At 41.1% G+C, this 26,727-nt stretch overlaps 1 protein-coding gene across 1 annotated transcript in view; it reads left to right on the top strand.

Annotated features, from left to right (window-relative positions):
- Positions 1-26,727, top strand: part of dagla (diacylglycerol lipase, alpha) — a 340,274-nt gene that overhangs the window by 148,629 nt on the left and 164,918 nt on the right. The window contains exon 3 of the mRNA XM_078220586.1: positions 2,517-2,652. Coding sequence (XP_078076712.1) covers positions 2,558-2,652 — 95 coding nt within the window. The 5' untranslated portion in view covers positions 2,517-2,557. The remainder of the gene's footprint in view (positions 1-2,516; positions 2,653-26,727) is intronic.

Below are 26,727 nucleotides of genomic sequence, written 5' to 3' on the forward strand. Positions count from 1 at the left end.
GAGGGAGTCTGCTCAGGATCTTGATAACCAGCTGTTGCAATTGTCGAACTCAGCAATAAAAATAGGGAGGAGAAAACACAAGATTATGGTTAAAATTATGAAACCAAATTTACTTCCTCTTGTGAAAATTCAGTAGTATGGAAAGAGAACTGAGGAATTTGGCCCCGATTTTGTGGTAAGCGGCAAGCTAACCACATTTACTCCTTATTTTGCCCACACATGTTTTGTGGGCTTTTGTAGTGCAATTTGTGGTTATCAGACAGCCAAAACATTGTGGAGCCCTCAAAAGGGTAACTTGGATTTCTGAACATTGCAACAGATTGAAGAGGCACACGGAATCTAAAGCAGAAGATGCAAGTTAAATTTAATGTTTAATTCAGTGGCCCAGATTTTGCATTGAGGATGGTGGTGACGCTACATGTGCTTTTTGTTATTATGTATAAATCAGTCAGCAATCTCCAATGTATGCACATGTGGTTAAACAGGGAAGCCTAGAAATGCTGTTCTTGTCCTCCTCCTCCACAAGCTTTGCAATACATCACCAAGAAATTCAACGAAAATATGTGAAGGACATAAAGTTGTGTAAATGTGCCTGAGAAAGTTGAGGTTTGTCCAGTCACATGTAAGTGAAATTTTAATGATATTGGAAGTCATAAATACTTCCAAACAAGGCACTGAAAGTGCCCTTTACAAATGTGCAGTTTTATTCCTTCAGATTTTAATTATTATTGGAGATTTTATAAAAATGTTTTTTCAAGCTTTACCTTCCTGGTTTTTATCTCTCCCTCTCAATCTCATCTTTCTTTCTCTCACTTTGTTGCCTTTTACACACGATTTTACATTGAATTAAATATTCTGATATGCACTTCCAGGTTAGACTTTGCCACAACAAGGATTCTTCAATCTGATTGGTTAAAGAGACAAGCTATTGCCTGTCTTGTTCACATAGGGCTCAGATCCCCTATAGAAGCGTCATACCAAAATGGGTTTCTAATTTTTAGTGTGGCTATGCCATAGAGCTTGTTTGACAATAGTTCAGGTCATTAAAATTTCAGTAACATGTGAATGGACAAATTTTCTGCTGTATTTTAGCAGATAAGCAATACAGTTTGAAGCCCTTCATGTGTTGGTGTAGTGAAGCTTGTGAAGGAGCAGGGCAAATTGGACGCAGCTTCTTGATTTTTACATTTAACTCTGCATTTAATCTGAAGACATTATAAATTGCTATCTGATTTACTCTGTGAGCACTGATATCCCCACTGCTATTCTTACTGCAAAATTCAGACCAATGAAATCCATGACTCAGCCAGATTTAAGCTACCACCCGTAATGGATGTTGCGACTGGTGCTAGTGCCTGAAAGCTATATGCCCAGATTTTCTGGTCTCCAGATCATCAGAGACAAGACATACTCTCTAAGATGTACCAATGCAATGGTACTGTGGGAATTTCCTGATAAGTTTGAACTTCTGGTGGACAAATCTCTGTTCCCCAGGATTCTCTGAATAAGTCTCCAACTCTGAATTAAGAGTCAGAGACTTTAGATGGTTCTGACTTATCAGGATAATTACCCAGGAAATGTTAAACAGAAAAATTCTAATCTAATTATTGGGTCTCTACGCAACTGAAACTTTTGACACCCCAACTGACTCTCTGTGACCTGGCCTGACTACCTTCTTATTTCTCCAACTCCTCTCCTTGGCCCGACTAGACTGGCTTCCACCACTCAACTTTGCCCCTTGACCCCCTGACTTCCCCTCCCAACCTGACTTTACCATCATACCCAACTGTTATCCTAGCCCCTTATCCACTTCCCTCAGCCACCCGACCCCCCTTAGCACTTACCTCACTGATCCTAAAACATTACGCACCTACATATTCATTCATGAGCGTTGGGGCATTTAACCATTTACTTACCACAATACACCTGTGCGGTTAAAAAGGGCTGTGGCTTCTGCTGTGGATTCTAGTTTTCAACTTTGACTGTTCGTTGGAAATTTTCATTTCAGTGAAATTGTGACTGGAGGCTGCTACATGTAACTGACCATCCCGATTCACAATCTCAGATTACAGGGAATATGTTCAAGCTGCTGATGACCATGACTGAATCTGCAATTGGAAGGTTGAATGTGTACATAGTGGATTCTGTACATGAATCAAATCATCTCTTCTCGTACTTGAATTTATTTAAAATTCCCAACTTGTATTTTAAAGCTACTTACTGTTGTAGTGTAATAATTACAGCATCTATGGGTTGAGATTTTTGAAATTGTGCAGCTCCCAATACAGATAAGCATTTCAACTAGTAAAGTCATTGATTAAAACTGCAAGGCTACTTTTTTTCACTATTGAATAACATGGTGACAGTGCCTGCAGTAGCAGTGTGTTTGAATAATCTGGCAAGTTTTGATCAGTTGTGTTTGAATATCTTTTATAAATCACAGATCCTAAAAATCATCCTTTTATGCAATTCCATTGAAAATTCAGTTATTTAACAATTTTTTTCTTTCCCTTTAGGATTCAGGCATTAATGAACAAATTAGCTGGTGGTGGAGACCATGCCAGGAATTGTGATATTCAGGCGGCGCTGGTCAGTGGGAAGCGATGACTTGGTGCTGCCCGGAATCTTCCTCTTTCTTATTCATACTACCTGGTAAGGGTTGATGTTTCAAATGGGATGAAAAGTGTTCTGCCCCTATTATTTTGACTTTGACATTTGACTTATTTTGTGGACTGGGAACAGAGATGAAAGCTGACAGTTAATTAGAACCCTGTGGAAATGATCTGAACACGCCTGGTAGGCAAAATAATTTTATTAAATTAAGCATATATTAAAATCATAATTTTTAAAAATTGAATCTCTCTGAAAGGCACCTGTCCTCCTTGTGAGATTATGGGTTTTACTGCACTGAGATGGAGAATGCTGAGCTATATTCATTGCCTTGATTGGCAGTGCAGCTTTAAGTGTGTTCGGTGTTCTAAAGCTATCAAGAACTAATGGCTCAAAAGCCTGTTAATGAGGGAAAAGTAAAATATCTTAGTTAAATGTGCTGATAATGAAGTGCATCACGTTCAATGAATTGGAAGTGCAGTGGTCTACTGTGGACAAAAGTATCTCCATTTTTGCACACACTGATAAACTGAATAACCAGTTAATTTATATTTGGCAATATCGATTGAAGAAAGAATGTTGGCTGAGATAGCAAGTGAGTTTCCTGCTCTTTTTCCAATAATAAATAACTAGTGGTATATTTTATAAGCCGTATAAGCAGATAGCAGATTTGGCTCAGTATTGCACTGGAATATCATCATAAAGTTATATGCCGAATTGACTTATAGATGACAGTACTACCAGATAAGCTAAGTTAACATGTTACTGACCGGAGAAGGGTTAATTTTAATAGCACTAATTTCACCTCTCTCCAGCTGTCCATAAACATAAAGGGTTTTTTTCCCCTTCTTTATAAGTGGGAGCGCATTTCCCAACACCTCAATCAAATTTTCTATTAATAATCCCACAGCAAACTTACGATAGATGAACTCAAAGGGTTACTTTCTTTGTGCGCACTCAGAATGTGGGAGTATGGTGGCAGCGTTTCCTCCATACTCAAAAGTAAAGAGAGGAATAGACAAAAGATAGATTTATAAAGACCACTGAGAAAGTAAATATCGTTTCACGTGGGTTCCAGAGTCCAGAATCAAAGTATAATAAGGTATTCCTTTATGAAGGTCAGTGAGCTGAAAACCGATGCTGGATAATTCACTTTCCCAGTTGTGTTGACTTTATACGATAAGGTAACCATGCAGAGATGAATCAGTCTTGTAGGCGATGGTACAAAATTTCCAGTAGAAACTGTGTAGATGGGACCAGATGTCCAACCTAGGCCAGAGCTCCTTGTCAGTGACTGCTAATCAGATTAAAAAAAGAAGGCTGTGACTTTGCAGTTCAGAAAGCCAATATCACTGGTTTCAGAAGCTAGAGGCCTATGTTACATGACTCTTAACTATCCACACTGTCTTTGACAAAGGACATGTGCCCCTCATCTGGGAACTGGAGATAATTAAATATCTCTACCATTAGGAATGGAAAAGAAGGTTGCAGCATCCTTTATCATTGCAGATGAACAGACTCCTGTTGGCCAGCTTGAGTGATGAAAATGAAGATGGCTTTTGTATATCTCTCTCTGAATTAAGTCTGGGCACTGATCTATGCAGGAAGTTGGAGGGCCGTTGGGGGATGGGAGTCTCAGAACCATGGCGGGGATAGGGAGTCAAAGGGTTATGGGTGGGAGAATCAGAGGGCTGTGGGATGGGGTGAGGGAGTTGGGCTGGGGAGAGGGATGGGGAATTAGAGGGCTGTGGTCGGGAAGGCGTGTGGTGTTGTAGGCGGGGGACCTGGGCCATTATCTCTGTTACTCTCACCATAGATTTTACCAGACCACCGAGGTATTTCTCGCATTTTCTGTCTTTATTTCAGGTTTCCGCAGTATTTTGCTTTTGGGGCATTGCGCAGTGTGTTGGGAATAATTGGGCGCCTTAGCCTCAGAGTCATGTTTCTGCACTACTGGCACTTTGTGCAGAATTTGGGTAGGAGCTAAAGCAGGAGAAGCACTTTCCTAGATTTCCATTAATTGTAACTGTCAGCAATATTTTGTAAATAATTCTCAGTTTACCAAAACCTTCAGCTTTTTCTTGGGTTCTCTGCCAACATCAACTATTCCCTAGCAATGCACAGATTGACTTTAATAGAAGTGTTTTATCATTTTAAATGCCTCCGTTAGATGGCCCCTCAATCTTTGAAATGGAAGGGAATATTTGCTGAGAATATGAACCCTGTCATCACAATTTAATCTTTTACACCCTGCAATCTCTGCTTCACCAACACCAATGTCACCCCTTCATATTCTGGTTCCATTGGAGGAATTTATTAAGCAAATTACTGTTTTTTGTATTTGTGCAACAGCCATTCCTGGATACTCAAATCTCTTTGTATCTCCATAGTAACACACCGTATAGATACCATAGTATCTCACCATTAGGGAAATATTCTGGTTCATGTCTCTTTGATCCACATTGAATAACCTCACACTTCTTCGCATTGAATTTAATTTGCCACAGTTTTGCCCACTCACCGAATCTGCCCATCTCATTCTGTAGCTTCCTGCTTCAATCTGCATTACTTACTTGGTGTCACCTGCAAATTTGGTTATATGACACACCAAGTTAAAACTAGAGGACACAGCCTCAAAATAAAGGGGGGTCGGTTTAAGACAGAGTTGAGGAGGAACTTCTTCTCCCAGAGGGTGGTGAATCTCTGGACTTCTCTGCCCACTGAGGTGGTGGAGGCTACCTCGCTGAATATGTTTAAAGCGCGGATGGATGGATTCCTGAGCGGTAAGGGAATTAAGGGTTATGGGGATCAGGCGGGTAAGTGGTACTGATCCACGTCAGATCAGCCATGATCTTATTGAATGGCGGGGCAGGCTCGAGGGGCTAGATGGCCTACTCCTGCTCCTATTTCTTATGTTCTTATGTTCTTATTCCTTCATCCAAGTCATTGATGTATATGACAAAAATTTCAAACCTCAGTACAGAATCCTGGTGAACACCACATGTCATATCCTCCTAATCATGATGCATTCATTCCCTTTGTTCCTATTCTGTCTGTTACCTTCCAGACAGTTATTAACTTGTCATTGAGAAACACCTCTTCTGTCGTCTGTGATGCAGCTCACAAGTTCACCAATGCACTTGATTCCTTTTTCCTCCTTGCATCTCTTTCAGTTTGGAAGACAAAATAGTTTGTGATGCAAACTTCCGTGGGTCTTGTGGCACACTCAATTTATATTGACTAATTTGATGAAGTATTTTAAGTGGTGATTTTCTAAATATAATTTTCCTCAGCAAAGTTCAAGGATTCTGCTGGTACTGAGGAAACGTGATTTGTTCAGCAGCAGTGAAACTGAGTTTAAAAATCTGTTAAGATTGAGATTAATTATATCACATAGAATCCAGTGACAAATTATATATTGATGGTGGTGTAAGTTCAACGTTTATAAGATTGTTAAATTTTGGGACTGTTTCTTTAATGCAAGTCAAAGAGGAATGAAAGTCATGTGATCTGCTCTGAATCCTGCCTGACAACAAGCTTGAGCGGGACACTGGGACCCAGTTTGACTTGCTGGAAAGAAGGTGCAAGATGTTTACTTCTGTAGGAAATTCTAAGAGAAGTTGTGCTGAATGTGGTTAGACTGTTATTCTCCAAATCTCACAAGGAGGTGTTAGAAATATCAAATTTTATTAACTGCTTGTTTAATTCTAAGATAGAATAGAGTTGAGGGTCGAAAAGATAACTAATTCACAATGCTACCTGGATACAAGACCCGTGTGATTCACTTTGCCATGGAAATTAAATTTGGGAAAGGAAAAACCCATAGAAAGCCATTGTATTATTGAGTTACAGGGTTTCAAAGATACCCTTGAAACTCTCATCCACAAGTTAGCCTGCAGCCATCTGAGAGGCACATAGTGGCAAATAGAGGCAGCAAGTCCTGCACCTGAAGAAGAGAAAGTGCTGACTCTATTGTCCTCTGCGCAAAGCATAGGTAGGGATTTGCGCTCAGATTGAAGAGTCTGAGTTTGAGAGGATTTAACAGAGACTGGAAGATTTGCCTAGCATGGGCTAGAGGGAAGGAATATCCAGTGTGACTCCCAAAGTGAAAGTCAGTTCTGGGATTAGAAGTTTCCCGACTGGAAAAGAAAAAGCAAGCAAGACCCTGGGAACTGAAAGCAAACTAGAATTGGTTCCTGGAGAATGAAGTATAATGGTCATGAAGCAATGATTTTTGCTTGTGTTAAAATCTAAATCTGAAATTTCTTGTTTGTCGTTTCGACTATAGTGTAGAATAAATATTGAATAGTGTTTCAATAATGTTAATTTTAGTTTATGTGCGACACTCAAGGTCTTAAAACCTGAAATGATATGTGATTCTTTCGGTCAGTCACTAGAAGTTCAAGTGTCTTTTAAAAGGTTATTGGTCTGTAGGGTATCATAAACAGTAGGGCAGTATTCTGGTTCATTTTTGAATATATGTGTGCACTTTGTCATCCTTTCAGTCTTCAAAGAAAAGATAATCCGAGATATTCCTCCTTCATCTTATAATGACACAATGGCAATCCGAAATTCTGCAGCAAGGTTAGATGTTAAATGAGCCAATGCTCCTGTCTCTAAAAAGCACAAAGTGAAGGATTATGCTGGCATCTGTGGAGACAACATCATGCTGGATTATGCTGGCATCTGTGGAGACAACATTAGCACTAGTAACAAGTATGAAGCTTTGTAGGGTTATAAGTGTCACAATGGAGATTAGGCACTTAGACTTTCCACCATAAACCTCATGGTTCTGACCAATGTTGTGTTGTATTTCTGCATAGATTCTCCTGTGCTTCGCGCGCCCTCCCCCGGGGCCCCCTTGCCCGCCCGCCGGCTCGCCCGCCCGCCGTGCCCCCCCCGCCCGCCTGCGCACACATACGCATCACCACCACCCTCTCCCCCCACACACAGTAGCGTGCACGTTGTGTCAGTCCTTTATTAGACCTTTTGTTCCTCATGATAGCACCAACCTTCCAGCTTCTAATGTGCGCATAATGGAAGTTCCGTTGACATCCAATCATCAAAAGCAGATACAGAACTAGCAAAGAATATGATATTTCAAGTGCAAGGTTTTACGTATCATTTCGAGGTTACTTGGCTAACGAATTGTTTAACATGACTAGAACTTAGTATTTCGTACTGTAACTATAGCTTGGTCAGTAGCTAAGAATGGATGTTCCAGAATGTGATAATGTCTGTTTACGGGGAAAATGATATTCTTTTTTGTCTAGGATCATGCTCTAAGCTCCCCTCACAAGTTAATGGTTTGATTTTCTGATGATTGAGCTGTATAGATCTTAGCAGTCAGAAAATAGAGAGATGAATTGTGCTTTCATCTATCTTTGGTTGTACAGGCTCCAGTGTTGCTCCAGTGCTGTCGAATCCATCGTGCAATGTAATAGCACAGGGCTTCCCAAACTGGGTCCATGGGAGCCTCCCAGTGGGTCCATGACAAGACAGACAGACTTGGAAAATGCTGCAGAGCTGCTTGTCTAATCAGAGGCTGGCTTATGTGTGAGAATACCCATTCCTAAAGTGGGTACTACTACCAGCAGTTAATGTTAATGGACCATGGAAGGATCACTTGGCCTGGGGTTGTGAGGGGGCCATATAGCTAATGAATGTATTTGTGACTGTGTGTCTCTTCCTAATTCCTAAAATATTCATAGATCTAGCTTGAAAAGACCTGTTTATATTTGATTTCTGTGTTTGCAACTATTTCGCAGCAAAAAAGGGGCATCGACATTATGAGAAGGCTTGGGGGTTCCCCGATGCTCTTGGGAGGTCACCAGGGGTTTGTTTGGCAAACCCTGTGGTAGCAGATTAGCTTTTAAGAATCTTACAACTTGAGTTCATTCTGTAATGGAAAAGAAAGGACCTGCATTTGTGTGGCACCATTTAGGTCTTCGAGATGTTCTGAAATTAAAGTAGTTGTGCCAACTTAGTGTACCTTTTGAGTTAACAGTTAACCAAGCTGATACTTGAAGATAAATAGACTGTTGGTAAGGAGTTGTGTAGGAAAATAGTACATCCATAATGTGTAAGGAGAAAGACGTAGGGGAATTAACACACCTCTTCACCAACCAATCTCACAGCAGCCAGGAGAGGTTGAGGAGGAAATCATCAGTTCATCCCTGACTTGGAAGTGCCAAGTGATACAGGAAGACTTCTGTAGTTCAATAACTCCAGCACCATCTTTCCCAGTTTCTCCTGCATTACAATTTTAATAATTACAAGGACAAAAGCAGCAGCTCTGATGTTGCCTTAGTAACAGAAACTGTTTATAAAAGCATTACGCAGCTTGTAAGAAATTCATTGGCATGAATACGAATTTGTAAAGGAGGATGATTGTTTCCTGGTTCACATTTTTCTCAGGTCATTAAAAATATCTTGAAGGTACACCAGGATTTCTATCAGGATAGCTTTTTACTTTTTTTTAACAAAATGTGAAGGATTACCTGTTGGATGAATCATGATGTCTGGTTTACAGCTTTCAATGCTCTCAATATGGTTTTTGTGGCCCACAGGTGCTAGCATGGGGATCCAACTATAATAATGTGTCAATACAGGTCCTTTAATGCAATTAAATGTTCCACAGCACTTCATTGGAGCGCTATAAAACAAACATTAACGCTTAGCCACATAAGGTGTTACTAGAATAGATAACCAAAAACGTTGCCCATGGATAGCTTTTAAAGGAACATCTTAAAGAAGGAGGGAGTGGTAGAGAGCTTTCGGGAAGAAATTCCAGACCTTGCCACCTAAGCAGCTTAAGACGAGGCCACCAAGATTGAGGTATTAAAATTGGGGATGAGCACAAGGTCAAATTGGTGGAGCACAGTCATCCCAGAGGATTGTAGGGCTGGTGGAGATTACAGTGGAGAATCAGGCCAAGCTCAAGAGCGTACTACTAAGTTATCACCAACACGTCTCCTGTTCCACCAGAGGCCCAAACATCCTAGACCACTGCTACACAAAGATAAAACATGCCTACCGCTCTATCGCCTGCCCACACTTTGGCAAATCAGACTACAAGGCTGTGCTCCTGCTCCCAGCTTACAAGCAAAAACTGAAGCAGGAGAATCCATCAAAGAGAGTGGTACAATGTTGGTCTGAGGAATCGGATGATCTCGCTACGGGGCTGCTTGGAGTTAGTGGACTGATCAGTATTTAAAAACTCTGCGACCAGCCTGAACAAGTACGCCACTACAGTAACTGACTTCATCAGTAAGTGTGTAGAAGACTGTGTGCCAAAGAAGCAAATCCGTGTGTTCCCCAACCGGAAACCATGGATGAACAGGGATATCCACTGCTTGCTGAAGTCTAGGTCTGAGGCGTTCAAGTCAGGCAACACTGACCTATACAAGAAAGCCAGATACGATCTAAGGAGATCCATCAAAGATGCCAAAAGACAGCACCAGACCAAGCTAGAGTCCCAGGCTAGCCACACTGACCCCCGCCGACTATGGCAAGGTATGCAACACATAACAGGCTACAAGATGAAGGCATGTAAAATCGCCGGCTCCAACGCATTCCTCCCTGATGAGCTCAATGCATTCTACGCCCGTTGTGAGCAAGAAGTCAGCGAGAGCATGCCCTCCACCCTGGAAGCCCTGGATGAACCTGTATCTGAGGTCACCATTGCAGATGTCAGGGCAGCTTTCTTGAAGGTCAACCCACGGAAAGCAACTGGCCCGGATGGGGTACCCGGACTGCACTCAGTTCCTGCGCAGATCAGCTGGCAGAGGTATTCACCGACATCTTCAACCTCTTTTTACAACAATCTGAGGTCCCTATCTGCTTCAAGAAGACGACAATCATCCCGGTATCTAAGAAAAACCAAACAACGTGCCTGAATGACTATCGGCCGGTGGCTCTGACATCCATCATTATGAAGTCTTCGTAAGATTAGTCATGGCACGAATCAATTCCAGCCTCCCAGACTACCTGGATCCACTGCAGTTTGCCTACTGCCACAACAGGTCCACAGCAGATGCCATTTCCCTGGCGCTGCACTCAACCCTGGAACACCGAGATAACAAGGACACCTATGTCAGACTCCTATTTACTGACTACAGCTCAGCCTTCAACCCTATTCGTCCCACGAAACTCAAATCCAAACCCCGTGGCCTGGGCCTCGGCACCTCCCTCTACGACTGGATCCTAAACTTCCTAACTCAGACCACAATCAATAAAGATAGGCAACAACACCTCCTCCACGATAATCCTCAACACCAGTGCCCCACAAGGCTGTATTCTCAGCCCCCTCCTTATACACCTATGGCTGTGCGGCCAAATACCCCTCCAATTCGATCTTCAAGTTTGCTGACGACACCACCGTAGTGGGTCGGATCTTAAACAATGACGAGACAGATTACAGGAATGAGATGGGGAATTTGGTGAACTGATATGGCAACAATAATCTCTCCCTTACTGTCAACAAAACGAAGAAGATTGTCATCGACTTCAGGAAGCGTAAAGGAGAACACGCCCCTGTCTACATCAGTGGGGACGAAGTAGAAAGGCTCGAGAGCTTCAAGTTTTTAGGTGTCCAGATCACCAACAACCTGTCCTGGTCCTCCCATGCTGACACTATGTTTAAGAAAGTCCAGCAACGCCTCTACTTTCTCAGAAGACTAAGGAAACTTGGCATGTCAGCTATGACTCTCACCAACTTTTACAGATGCACTATAGAAAGCATTCTTTCTGGTTGTATCACAGCTTGGTATGGCTCCTGCTCTGCCTAAGACCGCAAGAAACTACAAAAGATCGTGAATGTAGCCCAATCCATCACGCAAACCAGCCTCCCATCTATTGACTCTGTCTACACTTCCCGCTGCCTCGGCAAAGCAGCCAGCATAATTTAGGACCCCACACACCCCGGACATTCTCTCTTCCACCTTCTTCCGTTATGAAAAAGATACAAAAGTCGGAGGTCACGTACCAACCGACTCAAGAACAGCTTCTTCCCTGCTGCTGTCAGATTTTTGAATGGACTTACCTTGCATTAAATTGATCTTTCTCTACACAATAGCTATGGCTGTAACACTATATTCTGCATTCTCTTATTTCCTTCTCTATGAACGGTATGTTTTGTCTATATAGCGCGCAAGAAACGATACTTTTCACTATGTTAATACATGTGACAATAAATCAAATCAAATCAAAAAAATGATAAAGGCTTGAGGCCACAGAGCAGCTTGGAAAAAAAATGGTTGAGGAATTTTAAAATTGAGGCAATGCTGGACCGGGAGTCAATTTAGTCAGTGAGCACAAGTGTGATGAGAAAACAGTACTTTATATCAATACAGGCTGCAGAGTTTTGGATGAACTATGGGTAGAAAGAAGAGAGGTTAAACAGTAGAACATTGGGCCAAGTCAAAGTTAGAGGGATCAAACGAATAGTCGAGTTTTAGCAACAGATGAGCTGGGATAGGGGTGGAATCGATCGATGTTACAGAGCTGGAAGTGGGCAGTCTTGTTTTGAGAACTGGCATTCTATCTTTAACATGCTTCCTAGATTGTTGGCATTGCTGTTTCTCTCCCCTTTCCGCATACCACATTTGTGTCTTGTTCTCCTAAAATAACTACTCTGTTACTGGACATAGTTTCACAGAGTCAGTTTGGCTTTGATAATTTACCCGAATGTGCATCCTTTGTGTGAAGCCAGACAATATGACTGGCCAGTTGATCATTGTGGGCATCACAACTGAACCAGGTCTTGCTTATCTATCGAGTCCATGCATATTGAGACTTTCAGCAAGCTAGAGATCAGAAGCATAAACTCTAAATAGTAATTGCACTCAAAGTCAAGGGTGACTGAAGCCAGTTGTACTCCTGCCTGAGAGCAGCTAAATCAGAAAAGATGGTGAAATTGAACTTGGTTCCTTTTGTAGTATTTTTATGGTGGACATGAGGTGCCGTTATGAACTGTTGCTGAGATAGTTCTCGACTACTTTTCAAGATAAAGTCATTGCAGAAGACTTATGAATTTCACTGTTTTTGGTTTGTTTTGATTTTTCATCCTCACACCATTGAACTCAGTAATGCTTCCACAACAATAGCTCAAATGTCATGTGCACAAAACACTTTTTTTATTGAGCAGCAAATAAAGCCTAATGTTCAGTCTGGTTGTAGATCAAAATCCATAAATCCTTAAGCAACATTCTCTAAGTAGGAGCATTATCACAACAAGAACTGCATCATTTTGAGGGGAAAATCCTTCATCAGGGTAACCGTGATGGTCAAAAAATTGCAATGTTGCTAGTGTACCTTGCAGCCTGGGAACAATTTAACATTTTTTTTCTTATTGCAGAAGATTTCTAATAGGAATACTTTTGGCAGCTGGGATGTTATCCATTTGATTTTAATATGAACATATGTATTAGGAACAGGAAGAATAGGTCTTTTAAACCTGTTCCGCCATTCAATACGATCGTGGCTGATCTGATTCTGGCCTCAACTTCACATTCTGCCTACCCCTGAGGCATTGTGGTCACCAGGTTATCTAGAAATCACAGTGGAAATAAGGAAGTGCTTCCATTTATGCATTGACATGACCCATTGGAATGTCGAATCACTTTGCATCAGTAGTTGTGCTTTTGAGAGCAGCAACATTATGAAGGCAAACTGGGTAGCGACACTTGACAACAACATCCCAGAGGTAGCAGTGGGATCGTGAGCACTCTTTTTTCGGTGGTATTGGTTAAGTGAAGAATGTTGGTGAAGACAGTGGAAGAACTCTCTCCTCCTTTTTGAAAAGCATCCATTGACTCCAAGACCTGTTCCAGGTTTGTCCCATCAGAGTTAGATGGGGCAACAGTAGAGCACTATACTTGATTGCAGTGACCCTGGCTGAGGGAAGATAATAGTAATTGGGGTTCTTGCAGCGGTTGACAAACAGCAAAACTGTCCTGCTATCTCACATGTGGCAGAATCTGAATATTGTGCATTGGACTTATTAACCATCTCAGAACCCATCGAACTGGAGTGAAAACAAGTTATCCTTGATCCGAAGGAGTTGCCGAAGAAAGAAAGAGACAGACTGGATAAATGAATCTTGAGAATGCACGTGAGAGAGAATGGGGTTAGACTTGTATTTCATGTGTTCTGCACTTCCACAACCTACTTGTCTCATTGTCAAGGCTCACATGAATGATAATCACTTAAGATACTGCAGAGTAACTACGAATCCTGGAACTATATTCCAGCGACGGAATGAAATCTACAAGAGAGGAGGTTCAGTTAAAAATTGGATGAATAAAAATAAAATGCACTGATTATCTATGCAAGAGGGCGAGTTAATTAGAACTTATATCTGGCATCACTCATTCTCTTGGCTCGCAAATGAGCCATTTGTATGGGGTACCATAGGATTGCTGACACCTGTGGATCAATACAATACTATAAATCATTGTCTTTAAAAATGATCAGGAGAAAATGCAAAATAAAACTCCTGTTGGCATTCTATTACTAAATAACTAATATAAACTTAATGATATCAGTTAGATTATTTCTATGATAGTGATTCAACTTCTCCAAACTATATACAGTTAGCCAGCTCGATCTGTTTTAACTAAATACATGAATGCTAAATGAGTGCACATTTTCTATTATTCAATGGAAGCCATTTCTCACCCATGAAAACATCATTCAGTGGCATAAATCCCACAACATATCTTTTAGATAGGAGGGAAAATGACTCTACGTAATAAATTATATGAGGCCTGGCTAAGTAAATAATGTAACAAATCATATTGCAGAACATTTAGAAGATAATGTTACATTTATTCTTGGTGGACAGTGCATATTTTAAGAAAGGAGTAATTGATATATGGACATACTCAATTTGTGGGTACATTCAAATGCATCCCAGGACTTGTATAATATTACATTGACAACATTCTTCACTACCATTTGTCAATTTTGACCAAGGGGTCAAGTGGAATGTAACACACTGTGAGGACTACACCAAGTTTATGCAATGTACAAAAATAGCCAGTGAGACTTATGCCGTAGAGGAAGATAGAAAAATCTTCATTTGAGTAGTACAATACAAGTTTTGAAATTTTTGTCGTACATCAAGATCAATGTTTCAACGGTTCTCTTATAATTAAATTTCCTAGTACATTGTAGTAATTGTTGCCAAATTCAGGAACCATTCTGTATCTGCAGAATTCACCATCAGCAGTTATGGGAATGATCAGTTAACCAGTTAACTTGTTTTTCATTGCATTGGTTGAGGAAGTAATGTCAGTGTAGTGAGAGAACTCTCTGCCATTTAAATTATTGATAGAATCTTTCACATATCAGAGAGGACCTTGATTTAGCATCTTTTCTGAAGTTTGGGACTTCCCAATAATGCAATGAGGAATCCCTCAGTTATTTTTTTATTTAGCAAATACAAATTCCAAAAGCTAAGTGATAGTTTCCTCCTTTGCTGAGTTCAAGGTTATTAATCCGCCACTTTGTCCCTGCTCTAGGCTATGTGCAACATTGTTTGTGTCTTTCAACAAGTGCATAGTGGGTTTATACTGAGGTTGCAGTGTGGAGATTGGCTATGTGGGTGCTCTGGCCTGTCCTGAACTGTTTAACTAATTGTGTTTGACTAATTTACTGGAGTTTTTTGAGGAAGTGACGAGTGCGGTTGACAGGAGGGAACTGGTGGATGTATTGTATTTGGATTTCCAGAAGTCTTTCGATAAGGTGCCTCACAAAAGGTTACTGCAAAAGATAAAGTTGCACGGAGTTGGGGGTAAAGTGGTAGCGTGGATTGAAGATTGGCTATCTAACAGAAAACAGAGAGTAGGTATAAATGGGTGCTTTTCTGGTTGGCAATCCGTGACTAGTGGCATACTGCAGGGATCGGTGCTGGGGCCTCAACTATTTACCATATACATAGATGATCTGGAGGAGGGGACCGAGTGTAGGGTAACAAAGTTTGCGGATGACACTAAGATGGGTGTGAAAGCAAATTGCGTGGAGGACACAGAGAGTTTGCAGAGAGATTTGGATAGGTTAAGTGAGTGGGCGAGGATCTGGCAGATGGAGTATAACGTTGGTAAGTGTGAGGTTATCCACTTTGGAAGGAATAATAGGAAAAGGGACTATTATTTAAACGGTGAAAAATTACAACATGCTACTGTGCAGAGGGACCTGGGGGTCCTTGTGCATGAATCACAAAAACACAGTTTGCAGGTGCAGCAGGTGGTCAAGAAGGCAGATGGAATGTTGGCCTTTATCGCGAGAGGGATGGAGTATACAAGCAGGGAGGTCATGCTACAACTGTACAAGGTGCTGGTGAGGCCGCACCTAGAGTACTGTGTACAGTTTTGGTCTCCTTATTTAAGAAAGGATGTATTGGCTTTGGAAGGGGTGCAAAGAAGGTTCACTAGGTTGATTCCTGAGATGAGGGTTATGAGGAGAGATTGAGCAGACTGGGCCTGTACTCTTTGGAGTTTAGAAGGTTGAGGGGAGATCTTATGGAGACATATAAGATAATGAAGGGGCTAGACAGGGTAGAAACATCAAGATTGTTTCCACTTACAATGGAAACAAGAACTAGGGGGCATAGCCTCAAAATACGGGGGAGTCAATTTAGAACAGAGTTGAGGAGGAACTTCTTCTCCCAGAGGGTAGTGAATCTTTGGAATTCTCTGCCCAATGAAGCGGTAGAGGCTACCTCATTATCTGTGACTTAAACACATTTAGATAGGTTTTTAGCCAATAAGGGAATTAAGGGTTATGGGGAGCGGGCAGGTAAGTGGAACTGAACGCACTATCAGATCAGCCATGATCTTATTAAATGGCGGAGCAGGCTTGAGGGGCCAGATGGCCTACTCCTGCTTCTATTTCTTATGTTCTTATGTTCTTAACAAGGCGACTCGCTGTGGTAGTTCAGAGCTCACTGAGGAGCCCTCAGTTCTATACTAGAATCTTCAATGTTAGAGCCAGCCAATCAAATACTTTCTATCTTGCGTATGCACTATCAGCATTCAGCACTATTTTCTTTAGCATTTCTTAACATGTTAAAAGCTGATGATCGGTTTTTGTACTCAGGGCAGATTGGAAAACTGCATATTTCCACCAGGATTGAAGGTGGATAACCAACTAGTAAAGATCAATGAGAGGGTGCAACTGCAAGTTTGAAACCAATCAGTGGTTCTGTGTAAACTTGAGATGGAAACGTTTTAAAACCAGGTGTAGAATCATAGAATCCTACAGTGCAGAAGAAGGCCATTTGATCCATCGAGTCTGCACCGACCACGATCACACCCCGGCCCTATCCCCATAACCCCATGCACTTGCCCTGCTTGTCCCCCTGACACTAAGGGTCAATTTAGTAATGCCAGTCCACCTAACCAGCACATCTTCGCACTGTGGGAGGAAACCGGAGCACCCAGAGGAAACCCACACAGACACGGGGAGAATGTGCAAACTCCACATAGACAGTGACCCAAGCCAGGAATCGAACCAGGGTCCCTGGCCCTGTGAGGCAGCAGTGCTAACCCACGTGTCGTTACAGGGAAAATTTAGTGAGCGTTTAGTTGTATGCAGTGAAGTTATATATCATAAATAAGCAGCTGTAATACATAGCTTGTAAATAAGAACATAAGAAACAGGGGTAGGAAATCATTCCTTTGAGCCTGCCCTGTTATTTCACTAAGATCATGGCTGATTTTCTACCTCAACTTCATCTTCCTGCACTATCCCTCCAGCTCTTTATTCTCTTAGTATCCGAGTATCTGTTGACTTCTGTAATGCCCTAACAATGTAAGGGTTTGTGGGTTTTAAACAAAAAGAAGATGTAGTTTGCATATGTAGATTCAAAGTAACACACAACAGGTTTATTGAAAGAGATGTTCTCTGCACATAACAGGAAATGAAACTAAGGCAGAAGCCTGTGAGGCACCCCAATGACATTATCAAATCATGTGATCAGCTCTTAAAGCAGTCATGCAACTACTCAAATGTATAATATTTCCTCTTCCTTTACTTCTGTGGTCATGACACCAAATTACTACGACGTTATACATAGGATCAGTAACACTGTAGACACAGTACTGTGCACCATTAATCATTACACAGTCAATAGGAAAGTCGATCAGGAGGATGTTTATTCCTCATTGGATGTATACTGTGATGTCAGCATACCTTTAAGAAAGGTTTTTTTAAAAAAACATGATTTCTGCAGCTCACAGCTTCAGTGGTTTCATAGCTCACAGCTTCAGTGATGTCATTGTTGCCGGCTTGGCTACCAGATGCCCTTTTATTGCTACTTCAGTGGTGTTGTGAGAGGAAAGAAAAGCTGGTTGGCAGGTCAGGTGACAAGAAGGTTTTTTTTATTTTTGGTACTCAGCCGCAGGTTTGAGTTTTAGTTTAGAAGGGAGTGGACATCAAACTGAAAGCAGTGCCTCTTCTCTCTCCCTGGTTTTGGGAAATTCTGCTGTTCAGCTGAAAGCCTTCCTGGAGTAGAAAATCTGTTGTTGGGGGCTGGACCAAGAGTGTCTCTGGTGCTTTGGGAAGCTGTCTTGTCTTCAGACTGTTCTGAGTTAGTTACAAGAGCATTGGACTGCAGAATTCAACTAAGGGCTTCAATCAAGTGAACTTTAATCTGTGCTGTGTTAGACCTGTGAAAAAGGTTTTTTGTTGTCCATGGGTTTTTGTTTTAATAGGAACACATTAGAGATATTCATTAAGGGTTATACATTATAGTGGTTGTTTTGTTTCTTATTTGTAATTTACAAAAGTTCTTGCTAATTTTCTTATGATACATGTTGATTATATTCTTAAATAAACTTTGCTTGATAAAAGCCCCTTGGTGGGTCACTTGAATCATACCTGAAGTGAAACATCGCATGTGTATCGTAGCCAAATTCAAGATGCAAAACTTATGGTTCAGGTGGGCTTCATAAAACACTTTGGAACTTCTGCCCTGACGCATAACAATTGTGGGCTCTCGCGGGATTAAAATCTATATTTCTTGATTGATTTGGGATTATTGAACTCTAAGACAATGGGTGGTGAGCGTATTGGTGTTTTCTTTTTGGGTGTTGTATTCAGGTTTAAATAGGCATTCATATTCTGCCTTGTGGAATATTGGCTCTTTCAGAGGCTAAGTTGTTCCTGGGGGCGGAGGAAGTCACGCAAGGTACCTGACAAAAGGTGACTAAAACATTGAAGTTGACATTGCCTGACAGTGTACGGACGGGAGAGCTAATTGTGGTGATAGCTGAGCATTTAAAATTGCTAGAAACACAGTCAGAATCGTTGGAGATGGCGAAAATTCAATTACAGATGAAACAGCTTAAACATGAAAAAGAATTAAAGCAGCTTGAATTTAAAATGAAGGAAAGAGAGAGGGTAGCAAGAAAAAGATTGAAACTGCTTGAATTGCAGGCAACGGAAAAAGAGAGAGAATTTGAACTTCGGAAACTGACAATCAAAAGTAAATGTCAGTTAAAATGGGCGGAGGTAAAGAGAAAAGTACAGGCTGAGTATAGTCCTGAGGACAGTGAGAAGGAGCAAAAGCTTCATAGGGATGTATTTAAATATGTCCAAGCATTGCCAAAGTTTGATGAGAAGGATATAGAAGCCTTTTTCATTTCATTTGAGAAAGTGGCCAAACGAATGAAATGGCCACAGTCCATGTGGGTATTTCCGATTCAAACAAAGTTGGTAGGTAGAACTCGTGAAGTGTTTGCATCACTATCAGAGGAGGTATCTGGGAAGTACGAGGAGGTGAAAAAATCCATCTTAGGTGCATATGAACTAGTGCCAGTAGCCTACAGACAACGGTTTAGAAATTGAAGGAAAGAACCTGGTTAAACGGATATCGAATTTGAAGGGATCAAACAGAGTAATTTTGATAGGTAGTTAAGGGCTTTGAAAATAGACCGGATGTATGAAGCTCTTAGAGAAATTATTATTTTAGAAACATAGAAAAACTACAGCACAAAACAGGCCCTTCGGCCCCACAAGTTGTGCCGAACATATCCCTACCTTTTAGGCCTACCTATAACCCTCCATCCTATTAAATCCCATGTACTCATCCAGGAGTCTCTTAAAAGACCTATTGAGTTTGCCTTCACCACCACTGACAGCAGCCGATTCCACTCGCCCACCACCCTCTGTGTGAAAAGCTTCCCCCTAACATTTCCCCTGTACCTACCCCCCAGCACCTTAAACCTGTGTCCTCTCGTAGCAGCCATTTCCACCCTGGGAAAAAGCTTCTGAGAGTCCACCCGATGTATGCCCCTCAACATCTTATATACCTCTATTAGGTCTCCTCTCATCCTACGTCTCTCCAAGGAGAAAAGACCGAGCTCCCTCAGCCTATCCTCATAAGGCATGCCACTCAATCCAGGCAACATCCTTGTAAATCTCCTCTGCACCCTTTCAATCTTTTCCACATCCTTCCTGTAATGAGGCGACCAGAACTGAGCACAGTACTCCAAGTGGGGTCTGACGAGGGTCTTATATAGCTGCATCATTATCCCTGGACTCCTAAACTCAATCCCTCGATTGATAAAGGCCAGCACACCATGCGCCTTCTTAACCACCTCCTCCACCTGCAGGGCCGATTTTAGAGTCCCGGACCCGGACCCCAAGGTCCTTCTGATCCTCTACCGTACTAAGAGTCTTTCCCTTTATATTGTACTCCTTCATCCCCTTTGACCTGCCAAAATGGACCACTACGCATTTATCTGGGTTGAAGTCCATCTGCCACTTCTCCGCCCAGTCTTCCTATCTATGTCCCTCTGTAACTTCTGACATCCCTCCAGACTATCCACAACCCCACCAACCTTTGTGTCATCGGTAAACTTACCAACCCATCCCTCCACTTCCTCATCCAGGTCATTTATGAAAATGACAAACAGCAAGGGTCCCAGAACAGATCCCTGGGGCACACCACTGGTGACCGACCTCCATTTAGAAAAAGACCCATCTATACCCACTCTCTGCCTCCTTTGGTCAAGCCAGTTCTGGATCCACAGGGCAGCAGCCCCTTGGATCCCATGCCCTCTCACTTTTTCTAGAAGCCTTGCATGGGGGACCTTATCGAACGCCTTGCTAAAATCCATATAAACCACATCTACCGCTTTCTCTTTGTCAATGTGTTTAGTCACATTTTCGAAGAACTCCACCAGGCTCGTAAGGCACGATCTGCCTTTGACAAAGCCATGCTGAGTATTCTTGAGCATACTAAACCTCTCTAAATGCTCATAAATCTTGTTCCTCAGGATCTTCTCCATCAGCTTACCAACCACTGAGGTTAGACTCACCGGTCGGTAATTTCCTGGGCTATCCCTATTCCCCTTCTTGAAAATAGGAACCACATCCGCAATCCTCCGGCACCTCTCCCGTCTCCATCGACGACGCAAAGATCATCGCCAGAGGCTCTGCAATCTCTTCCCTCGCCTCCCACAGTAACCTGGGGCGCATCCCATCCGGACCCGGCGACTTATCTATCTTGATGCCATTCAAAGTTTCCAGCACAACCTCTTTGTTAAAGTCCACATACTCAATCTTTTCAATCCACCGCAAGCCCGCAGTACATCCACCCATGTCCTTCTCCTCTGTGAAAACTGAGGCAAAATACTCATTAAGCACCTCTGCCATTTTGGAGGAGTTTAAAAATTCAGAGCAGAGGGTTAAAATTGTGAGGTTAGCAGCAGAAATGGCAGATGATTCTAAATTAGTTCATAAGCCAAAGTTTGGTTTCTGACATCAGTTTCAGCCTGTGAGGAATAGAAACTCGGAAAAAGAGAAATTCTCAGGTGGTAAAGGTAAAGGAGATCTTGTGGGAGGTGAGAAAGACAGTGTACCTTGGGATAAAAAGGAAACACAGGAGGGTGGAAGAGAAATGAAAAGCCTCAGATATTTTCATTGTAGTAAATTAGGCCATGTAAAGTCGCAGTGTTGGTGGTTTAAGAAAAGCACTGGGAAGACTGATGTTGTAAAACAGGATAAGCCAGTGGGGTTTGTTAAAGTAGTAAAGGAAAGTCCAGTTGAAGCAAAAGAAGTGCAAAAGAATGTACAGCTTGATTAGGAGTTGATTAATAAGAAGGTGCCAGATCTCTCTCAAGAATTTACTTGTGTGGGTAAAGTTTATTCGTGAGTAGTAGGAGTAGGTGAAGAAGTTAAAATTTTAAGAAATATGGGAGCAAGTCAACCTTTGATGGTAAGAGATGAGGAGTTATGTAATTTGGGAGGAGTCAGAAAAGGTGGTAATTTGTGGAATTCAGGGTGAGAAGAATCGTGTTTCATTATATAAGGTGAGGTTGGAGAGTCCAGTGAAGAGTGGTGAAGTGGTAATAGGAATAAAAGAGAAATTATCCTGTCCAGGAATACAGTTTATCTTGGGTAACGATATAGCTGGATCACAAGTGGGAGTAATGCTTACTGTGGTTGAAAAGCCAGTGGGGAATCAAACAACTGAGTTGTTGAAGGACACACATCTTGGGATTTTTCCTGATTGTGTAGTCACAAGGTCACAAAGTCACGGGTTAAGACAAGAGGAGAAATCAAAAAGTGAAGATGAGAAAGTTGAAGTTCAATTATCAGAAATGATTTTTGATCAGATGGTTGGAAAAGAACAAGAACAGATGGAGGATGAGATGGATATTTTTAGTTCGGGAAAGTTGGCAGAGTTACAACAGAAACAAATAGAAATAAAACAGTTGTATCAGAAAGCATATGCGTAAGAGGAATCTGAGTGTATACCAGAATGTTGTTATCTTCAAAATGAGGTCTTAATGAGGAAATGGAGACCATTACATATTCAGGTGGATGAAAAGCGAACAGAAGTTCATTAAGTGTTATTGCCTCTAGGGTATAGAAAAGAGGTGTTGCGAGTAGCACATAAGGTATCAGTAGGAAGTCAATTGGGAGTCAGGAAAACTCAAGCTAATATACAAAAATGTTTTTACTGGCCTGGACTGCATAAAGATGTGGTTAAGTTTTGTTGTTAAGTCACACATGTCAAGTAATAGGGAAACCTCAAGCGGTGATAAAACCAGATTAGGAGTTGATTAATAAGAAGGTGCCAGATCTCTCTCAAGAATTTACTTGTGTGGGTAAAGTTTATTCGTGAGTAGTAGGAGTAGGTGAAGAAGTTAAAATTTTAAGAAATATGGGAGCAAGTCAATCTTTGATGGTAAGAGATGAGGAGTTCCAGCATTTGAGGAACCTTTTGCAAAGGTCTTAATCGATTGAATGGGACCCCTCTCTAAAACAAAAAGTGGGAATCAATATATTTTGACCATAATGAATGTGTCTACTAGGTTTCCAGAGGCCATTCCATTATGCAATATCACAGCTAAAAAGATTGTAGAGGAGTTAGTTCAGTTTTTTTACTAGATATCGACTACCCACAGAACTACAATCAGATCCAGTGTCAAATTTTACAGCAAAGTTATGAAAGAAGTTATGGATAGTTTAGGAATAAAACAATTTAAGTCAACTGCATACCATCCAGAATCACAGGGAGCATTGGAGCAGTGGCATCAAACTTTAAAGACAATGTTGAGGACTTATTGTAAAGATTATCCAGAGAATTGGGATAAAGGAATTCCATTTGTACTCTTTGCAATTAGGGATGCACCTAATGCGTCAACCAAATTCAGTCCATTTGAATTGATTTTTGGGTGTGAGGTAAGAGGACCACTGAAATTGATTAAGGGGAAATTGGTGAGAGTGTTCTGAGACTACATTATTGGACTTTGTGTCAAATTTTAGGGAAAGGTTGAATAGAGCAGATGAATTGGCTAGACAACATTTAAAAGTAGCACAACGTGATGAAACAAGAAGCAGATAAGAAATCAAAAATTCATAGTTTTGCTAGTGGGGATGATGTCTTCGTACTGCTATCAATGGTAGATGAACCTTTAAAAGCAAGGTTTAGTGGGCCTTATCAAATTGAAAGGAAATTGAGTGAGGTGAATTATTTTGTAAGAACGTCAGATAGAAGGAAAACTCAGAGTGTCATGTGAATATGCTTAAAAGGTATTTTGAGAGGAAGGAAAGCAGGAGGTTTTAGTTATTATAACTCGGAGTGAAGAACCAAATCCAGATGACTCTGAATTTGACATTCCTCAAATTATATTAAATAACAAGGACATTATTAAAAATTGGGATAAATTACTGAGTTACCTTCCAGAGGAAAATTGAACTGACGCGAAAAAGTTATTATAATCACATAGACAAGTATGTGAGAATAAATTGGGAGTGAGATACTTGTAGAAAGTGCTGTTCCAATTAAATAACATCTTGGCAAACGTACCCTTTTCAAGTTGGCGCAGGTTCAGATAGAAAAGCTGATGCTTACTCGGTCTGAGATGCAGCAGCCAAAAATCTGGATCAATCACACAACACTTGTGGAGGTGGAGAAGGAGAAACAGTTCATGGTTACTAACGGGAACAAAGAAAGTGAACAGGTGTGGAGAGAGATACAAGTCAAGTTGACTGTTTTGGAACATGTTCCTAAATTGTTCAAATTACTTGAACATAAATTGCAGGACTGTCAAAACCAGTAGATCATCTAAGCAAAGGAAAGTGTGGATACATCAACAGTCATGTGTGATCTCAAAAAGGAGTTTGAGGAGTGGAAGTATCGTACTAATGTGGATCAAAGGAAAGTACAACAACATGAGATCAGACTGTTTGATAAATTGTACCATCATCTAAAATGAACTGCTGACATAATGATTCTGTACAATGTGCAGAGATGGGGATGCCTAGTGAAATCACACTGTATACAGCTACTGTTCGAATACCTTATGGTGACTTTCACAGGAGAGTAACTGCCGCAGTGATCCGTGGAACCGTGGTCGAAATGGGTTCTGACACCAAGGAAGACAATCTGCTATGTGTCTTTGCCAGTGTGCAGAAATTGACGGTGCAGATCCAGAGCAAACAAAGGAATTGAATTGCTTGCTAAAGGAGGAGCTAAGGCCAGTGAATAAGGGGATAAAGATAAAATGACCTTTCTGAATGGCCCTGACTACACACATGTAAAGTTATCCTGCTGATCCTGCCTCGTTCTGTGAGGACATTACCAGAGCTATCATTGCAATAACAAACTGAGTTTGGATTTTGCATCAAAGCAGGATTAAGGACTGAAGGAGAATTTTGGAGATGAAGCAGTTTGTCACGAATGTGATAAGAGAAGAAGGCGTGTTCGATGTTGGAAGACAAGGACTGAAGTGGACTATATTACTATTATGTTTGCATGTTTTAATTTTGTAAAATGCATGTATATTTATTGTAGAGTACTAGTACTGTGAAAATGAAAGAGTTTGAACAATGAAATCATCTTTGAAAGGTGATGGTTTATTTTTTTCTTAAGGGGGAGGTGTGACATCAGTGTACCTTTATGAAAGATTTTTTAAAATCGTGATTTCTGTAGTTCACAGCTTCAGTGATGTCATTGTTGCTGGCTTGGCTACCAGATGCCCTTTTATTGCTACTTCAGTGGGTTTGTTTGTTTTTACTTTGGTTTTTTTTATGACCCTGCATTGTTAGGAGAGGAAAGAAAAAGTGATTGTCAGGTCAGGTGACAAGAAGGTTTTTTTTATTTTCAGTTCTGAGCCGCAGGTTTGAATTCTAGTTGAGAAGGAAGTGGACATCAGACTGAAAGCAGTGGCTCCCCTCTCATCCTGGTTTTGGGAAATTCTGCTGTTTAGCTGAAAGCCTTCCTGGAGTAGAAAATCTGTTCCTGGGGGCTGACCAAGAGTTTCTCTGATACTTTGGGAAGCTGTCTTGTCTTCAGACTGTTCTGAGTCTCAAGAGTATTGAACTGCAGAATTCAACAACTGGCTTCGATCCCAGTATCAAGTGAGCATTAATCTGTGCTGTGTTAAACCTGTGAAAAGGGTTTGCTGTTGTCAATGGGTTTTGGTTTTAATTGGAACACATTAGAGATATTCATTAAGGATTATACAGTATAGTGGTGGTTTTGTTTCTTGTCTGTAATTGATAAAAGGTTTTGCCAATTTTCTTACTATACGTGTTGACTATATTCTTGAATAAACTTTGTTTGATAAAAGCTCCTTAGTGGGTCACTTGAATCATACCCGAAATGAAACACTGCATGTTTATCCTAGCCAAATTTAAGATGCAAAACTTATGGTTCAGGCGGGCTTCATAAAACACTTTGGAGTTTCAGATCTAAACCATAACAATGCGATGTTCTAAAATTTGGCTGTCCTTGATCCTGAAAGCATGATTTGGAATGTCACTAGACACTTCATCTCTCGGAATTAATTCTGCATCATTCGCACGTGGTATAGTAGCATAGAGACAATCATCAGGCAACTCAGAATCAGCTCAGTCTTCCTGATATATCAGTATTCACAACACTAAGGACTAAAGAAGTTGGTACTTCTGGAGATGATTCTGAGAAATCATTTCGAGATGACACCAATTGGTGAACTTTGGGTAGTCACATGAGTAGTGTTTCTGTAAGATGCCAAAAAGCTATTCACACGACCTGATAGCAAACCTTGCCGACTTGAAGCTTTCTTTTGAAGAATGTTTCAAGGATCGTACGAATTTTTCAGATAACCCATTGGTTGATGGATGATTATGTTTCGATTTTATAGACTGAATACCATTTACTTCGAGATAATCCTCAAACGCTTGCGAAGTGAACTGTGAACCATTAACCCTAACAGTCTGTTCCAGTTTACCAAATCTTGCAAAAATGTTGTCAAGTTTTTCAATGGTTTGTTCAGATGTAATAGATTACATGATAACTTCTGACCACTGAGTGTGCATCAGTTATGACTAAGAACACGTAACCCTCAAATGGACCAGTAAAATCTGCATGCAATTGTTGTATGGCACTTATACCACTCCCAAGGGTGTGAATGACACGTCTTTCGTATGTGTGCACAGGATTAACACAGTCCCACTTTTTCTTCAATCTGAATACCCAGACCCTGTCACCAAAAATAACTACATGCTAATTCTTTCACCCGGACTGTATCAGGATGTCCTTCATATTGCTGTTCAAGAACTCTTCCATGCAGACTAAGAGGAATAATCACATGGATTCTCTACAATAGACACAGA

Source organism: Mustelus asterias, chromosome 9 (assembly GCF_964213995.1).
Source record: "Mustelus asterias chromosome 9, sMusAst1.hap1.1, whole genome shotgun sequence".
NCBI lineage: Eukaryota > Metazoa > Chordata > Chondrichthyes > Carcharhiniformes > Triakidae > Mustelus > Mustelus asterias.